General features: G+C 53.5%; 1 protein-coding gene across 1 annotated transcript; it reads right to left on the bottom strand.

Annotated features, from left to right (window-relative positions):
• Window positions 1-4,133: 4,133 nt before the first annotated feature.
• Window positions 4,134-5,721, bottom strand: LOC122379691 (transcription factor HES-4-B-like). Its single transcript, XM_043362083.1, has 2 exons — window positions 5,411-5,721; window positions 4,134-5,188 (listed from the first exon to the last, which is right to left on the bottom strand). The coding sequence occupies exons 1-2, from the start codon at window positions 5,561-5,563 to the stop codon at window positions 4,655-4,657; spliced, it is 687 nt and encodes a 228-aa protein (XP_043218018.1). The 5' UTR covers window positions 5,564-5,721; the 3' UTR covers window positions 4,134-4,654.
• Between the last annotated feature and the right edge of the window lie 264 nt (window positions 5,722-5,985).

The raw sequence follows: 5,985 nt of genomic DNA, 5'->3' as shown, positions 1-5,985 counted from the left end.
AGAGGTCAGTCTGGTCACGTGACTTGGCGTCCGGCCAGCCGCGGGGGACGCCGCCGGGCGCGGCACGCGGACAGGCCGCGAGCCACGCCTCGGGCGGTGGGGAGGGAGGGGAGAGGGAGGACTGATGTTGTCTGGAAGTGGTGCAGATTTAAACTCGATCAGCTTAGCGTTATGCACAAGTTTGAGCCCGGAAGGCTGACAAATTTGCTATAGTTCAGACATGTCGGGCTTAAAAGTTTCAGTTGGGGCTGCATTTGCAAGTTGTCATTGTCAGTGGCCCCAAGGCATTCGCCTGACCTGACTACCACAAACTTTACGGGTTCTATTGCTTGATATACGTAACCGTGCTGGCAGTGGGATGTACTGAGTTACTTACTTGCTCGTTGTGCTTTCTTTTTTGAGCGCTGTGTTGAGAAACAACAGTCAGCAATCAAGTTTTTTTTTACTGCACGCATCATGATTATATATCCATTTGAATTGCATATTGCATATTAAAAGTTTGTTCCAACAGCTGTCGCACAATAACCACCCTGGAGCGGGCGGGGGGGGGGGGGGGGGTGGGGGGGAGATTGGGCGGTCAAAATGCTGACGTTTCTAAACCATGGCTTAAAATGTCTAATTTTAGTGCGAAAATCTGCTGTAGCATGAAATCGGCTCTAATAGCTATCGTTATTGTTCCCGATAGTCGGAGATAATAATAGCCTCTGGCATCACTGATGAGAATATTGCTTAGTCACTAAACTGGCAGCTACCTTGCTATTTGTCCGTGAGGCCCACACTCTACCCTCCTTCCTCCTTCCACATCCCTCCTCTCACGACCTCCTCTTCAGCTGGAAAACGCTTTTCGGCTCATGTCCGGTCGGAAAAAAAGAATACAACAGGGCTAGACAGTAGGTGCCCAGTAGTTTCCGTGACATTTTCCGAATCTGGGAAATGTGATAACGCGCAGCAGGATGTTCAAACTGGACTTTTGGTGCTTAGCAAACAAAGAAGGAAAAATTCGAAAATTGAATCCTTTCAGCTGAGCCCTTTTTTATAAATTTAGCTCGAGCAGTAGCGGTGGAACACCTTCAATTAAGGGGGGGGGGGGCACTGCCAACTTTTTGTCCCATTCTTTCCATGCAACGACCATAGCGCTAATGTTAAAATACCAAAATCAAAGGGGGCACGGTGCCCCGGTGCCCTCCCCGTTCCGCCGCCTATGAGCTAGAATGTTTTGAATGGATGGATTGACAGAGCCGGAGCTCACTGTAAACAGAGCTTGTTGCGTAGACCCCGACACCTACCGTCCGATCGCGCAATTCCGGGTAACGGGAGAATTTAGATGCCAAAGTTTAACGTGCACTTCAAAGCCGGACATGGTCTGTCCCACTCAACTGACTTCAACTGGCTGCGGCTGCACCCACTAACCGCAGACCATCCCCGTCAGGAGACTCAGATATCGAGCTCCGGAGCAACTCGCACCCGAGCTCTCACTACCGGGAGTCCATCGCTCTACCAACTGAGCTACGGGACAGGCCATTGCACCTGCTTCCAGGGCTATCACCAAGGTATTACCGCTGTCCCCGCCCCGCCCCGCCAACGCGCTTCGAAACCGCCAACACTGCTCTAAGTTCTTACCTTTGCTTTTACCGACGGGTGCGACCGACCGTCGCTACCGGCCGCCAGCCACCGCGGCCTAGCCTGTCCCGGGGGCGATAATAACTCGCCTGGGGGCATGGTTAGCGCCGCCACCGGCCGCCACAGCCGCCGGCAATTCTTTGTCTCCAGTTACCAGCTGATAAGGATCAGTACGAATCAAAGTCCGCCGGCCAGGGACGGACGCTACTGGGGTGGTCGGAGGGCACGAGCGCCGATCCGCTGGGGAATGTAATGTGAGAGGTGGGATTAGACTGGTCTTGCTGGGGTGATCGATGAGGGTCGGATGGTGGCAGAAAGTGGTTCCACATGGGATCGACATGCGTGGGAAGGGTTTCGTTTTAATTACCAGTTTTTGGAGTAGCTGTGGGTTTGCATTGCTGCCTCATGCCTCGCTAGCTCGACATTTGGTGTTGGTGTGCTCTATTACTCTAAAATGGCTGTATTTGTTACAGCTCTTTTATTGAATTTTGCCGCACATTTGCTAGATGCCTTAATGATATTAATCTTTCATAACTCCTAGTACAACTTCCGCAATAAAACATATTTCATTGCTAGAAGTACAACTGTTTTGCCACCGCTGTAGCCCAGGGACAACTGAGTGGCATCTGGGGCCGTATTCGCACGGGTCACATATCCAACACATATCCAATCACTCTGTAATATCACCACAAAAGCGGCGGTCCTTTGGTGGCGGCACCCTCTCAATAGGCTATTATTACATCTCTGTATGCAAAATTTGTCCGGCTCCATCACCGACCGCGCAGATCAAAGGTGCCGACAGGACCGATGACGCTGCCAGGACCGTGCCGGCTGTGATGGATTAGTGACCACCTCCCGGCCGCCACCGCCCGCCACCGCCTGCCGCAGCTGAGCGGTATCATGTGATCGGCCGGGGCGGCGCGGGGCGGACGCGGGGCGGCGCGGGGCCGGCGGGCGTCCGTTCAGAAGCTGACCACCCGCCCCGCGCCGCCCGCGCCGCCGCGCCGCCGCGCCGGACCCCCCGCGGAGAAGGGTCGAGCGGCGCGCGGCCGGACGGCGAGCGATCGCGGGAAGACGGTCTCAGACGCTGCCGCGATTTGTCATCATTATGTTCCGAAGACGCAGAGGCGATCGGATGACAACTCAGCGGAAACTCAACGGCAGCTCAATGGCGTTTCAACTGTATTTCAACGGTAGCTCGACGAAAACTCCATGGAAGCAAAACGGTAACACAGGCAACTCAATGCAATCCAACGGAAATCAACCATCCATCCACAACAACTCAAAAGTGACTCAAATGGCAACACTGTTAAACTGTTGCCGAAGTTATCCGGTGAACTCGGCGCTGACAACCTCTCGCAAATTGGCGTCAGCTCTGCCCCGCTACTCCGTCGCTGCTCGACGGTCCATCGTTTTGGACGTCTGTCGGGCGCCGGCCGGCTCTCGGCGGCACCTTTCATCCCGTGCCGACACGCAAGCGGGCGCCGCCGGTGATTAGGGACACCGGTTTATGAGTGCCGCAGACGGGCCAGTCATCTCAGAGACATTGCAGCGCGGGCCGCCGCCGCCGGCGCCGCCCTCAGCGAGAGCTGGCCAAGCTCGACCGGAAGGGCTGCGGGGAACGACCGGCTGATGAGGTCGAGCTGCTTCAGGGGTGCTTATACACAGTGTTTCAGGGGTGGGAGTTTGGACGGGAGAGAAAATGTCTCCGTGGACCACAGGCTGAGATGGAAAAGTCTGGGAGACGTAATACATTTATTTATTAATGTTCTTATATCTAACTTGCTTTTGTCGGCATATATTCAGAATAATACTGGGTTGGGTAGAAGGCATTCATCATTGAAACATTACTAAAAAGAAACTTTTATAGACCATCGTATGGGCACGAAATGTCCCCTAGACACACATTAATTCTATTTTTCCCAATGAAATCAATTTCAAGGCTGTAGGGCAATGCGACATGCTAGGTAGGTATTCGCGATTTGAGTTCCACTCCAGAGTTTCCGGATCTCTTTGCTCGGACCTGCCATCTCTTATGCAATACCCTTATTTCTTTGAATTAGTTTGGAATACAGGTATTCTCAACATGCGTATCATTTAGCAAAAGCGAAATAAATCCGTTAGTGACAGCTCACCATTTTCTCAATTTGGCAAATCAGTGACTCCTTTGTCCTCTCAAACGATGTACGTACGTATAACTAACATGATTTTCATGATAACATAACATGATAACATGAGGACTCACTGCCCAATGATTTTGGGCAGTGAGTCCTCTTTATACTCATAGCTCATGTCTTATGTATCACGTGTAGAAAAGCGACAATGGAGAACAGGATCCGTCTCATCCATCCATTTTGCTTGTGTTATTTGAAGAATCGGCACCATGAGGTTTTATTTGTGTGCATTTTTTTTTGCTTGTCTGTTTCTATCTTTCTTTTGTCGCGCCATTTGTGTTTTGTCATTATTCTTTCTCCATTTTTGTTAGCTATCCCAATCCAGTTCTCAAAGCTGAAGCTTTTCATAATTATGTATTGTCTTTGCACATGCGTATCACATTTGTAACAATGCTCGTCAATTGGGAAAACATGCTATGCAAGACAAGAAGGAAAGGGCATGCACCGAATAATGCCAAGACGAGTCACTGTGGACTAGTCTTGCCTCGCAAAGCGACATCAAAAGAATCATTAAGATTAAAAGATGATAAGTTAAAAGTGGATAAGTTACACACAATGAAGAAGACACTGGTTGATTATCATGATGGAACTATACATGTGAAATTATCTTAACGTACACAACTGATTGTATCCATTTCAATATCAATGCACTTGATGATTGTCTTTGGATAGCACCTGCTGGGGACATCTCAGCCACCTCAGCTCAAGAATCGGCGCTCTCGGGACATGAACCACAAACACTAACGCAGTCGCCGGATCGGCCTGACCACTAAGAATATATATACAGCACTAGCGGCACCCGGAAGGTGTCTCTCATCTCACAGCGCTCTCTGAGTTCGGCCTTTTCGCGACCCTCCTCCTCACCACGGCCTCCAGACAGCGTCGCCGGCCGCGCGACCATCGGCAGCGTGTGAGGTCAGGTCAAGCACGTCCGATTCTTCCGCCGAGCTGTCCGAGGACTCGCAGTCAACACTGCTCCACTGGGCGGCATCCGTGTCTCCGGCTCCTGCCGCCGCCGCCGCCCATCCATCCCGCGGACTGGCGTCACTCCTCGGCGACTCTGAGGCGAGGCTGTGAGGGCTGGGCGGCTGGTAGGTGGATCCAGATCCTCCACTTCCGACTGCGATCCCGGCTCCGAGCGACTGGAGATGATCGAGGCCCTGCTCGAGGCTGAGAACGAGTCTCGGCAGCGCTCCGGGCCCGTCGGCCATCCCGCTGAAGGAGCGCACCACCTGCAGGCAGCGCTGGTAGCCGGCGCGGTACGAGTCTGCAAGGCTTGGAGTCACCGGCGCGGTGCTGGCGGCCCCCAGACGCAGTCGAGCCTGCAGCTCGCGCACGTGGGCCACAGTCTGCTCCAGAATGTCGGCCTTCTCCAGTTTAGACGGCTTCGGGCCCTGAGGAACGAGGAGAGAGAACGTCAGAGAGGTGTTGACCGTTGCTACATGATTTACTATAGTTATTAGCCTGATTTATGACACTCAAGAGGTAACGGTCAACTGTAATTATTAGAGAGACTTGAAAGAAGTTCAGGTCAAGCAGGTCCCCCCAGATGGAAGAACAAGCGACGGAACACTGCAGCTACAACAAACTGTAAACAGCAAAAAAGCTGTGCTCACCTGTCTCTGCACGGCGTTCTCGTCGATCAGCATGTCCCTCAGGTTGGCCAGACAACTGTTGATGCGCTCGCGTCTCTTCTTTTCCATGATCGGCTTCCTGATCTTCCTCAGCTCGCTCATCGGCTTGGCCGGCTTCGGCTGTCTGCGCTCCATGGCTAAAAACTTCAGTTTGTGAGACACTCGATGATGATCCAACTCTCTGCACTAACGTCCTCCCTCCTTGACCTTCCGAGCTGAACTGAAATCGACGAGCGGCGGGCGGCGGACGGCGGGCGGAGGCGCGTGGGCAGTCGCACGCGCGGATCATCAATGAGGCCGCCGCTGCGGCCGCTGATTGGTCGCCAGTAGCGGTGGGGGCGGAGCCTATCGCGGAGCGTGCCCGCAGTGGCCCGTGGCGGGCGGCGGCGGGCGGCACGTGGGCGGTAGCCGCCCGAGACGGGCGACCCGCGACCCGACCCGCCACGCGCGCCACGACCGGAGACGGACGCGTGGGGAAAACCGAACAGCATGAGATAAGGCCGAACGCGGTGTTATTTTTACGACAGAACTGATTGCACTGGACAAAAATGTACCGG

Source organism: Amphibalanus amphitrite, unplaced genomic scaffold (assembly GCF_019059575.1).
Source record: "Amphibalanus amphitrite isolate SeventyFive unplaced genomic scaffold, NRLGWU_Aamphi_draft 000082F_arrow, whole genome shotgun sequence".
NCBI lineage: Eukaryota > Metazoa > Arthropoda > Thecostraca > Balanomorpha > Balanidae > Amphibalanus > Amphibalanus amphitrite.
Note: the sequence above shows the minus strand (reverse complement) of the source record. Positions and strands in the feature narration are given on the sequence as shown.

Excerpts from the sequence above, each read along its gene's own strand:
- LOC122379691 (XM_043362083.1), bottom strand. The coding sequence starts at position 5,563 with ATGGAGCGCAGACAGCCGAAGCCGGCCAAGCCGATGAGCGAGCTGAGG. Across the intron at positions 5,189-5,410 it reads AGAACGCCGTGCAGAGACAG|GGCCCGAAGCCGTCTAAACT; the intron begins GTGAGCACAGCT and ends CTCGTTCCTCAG.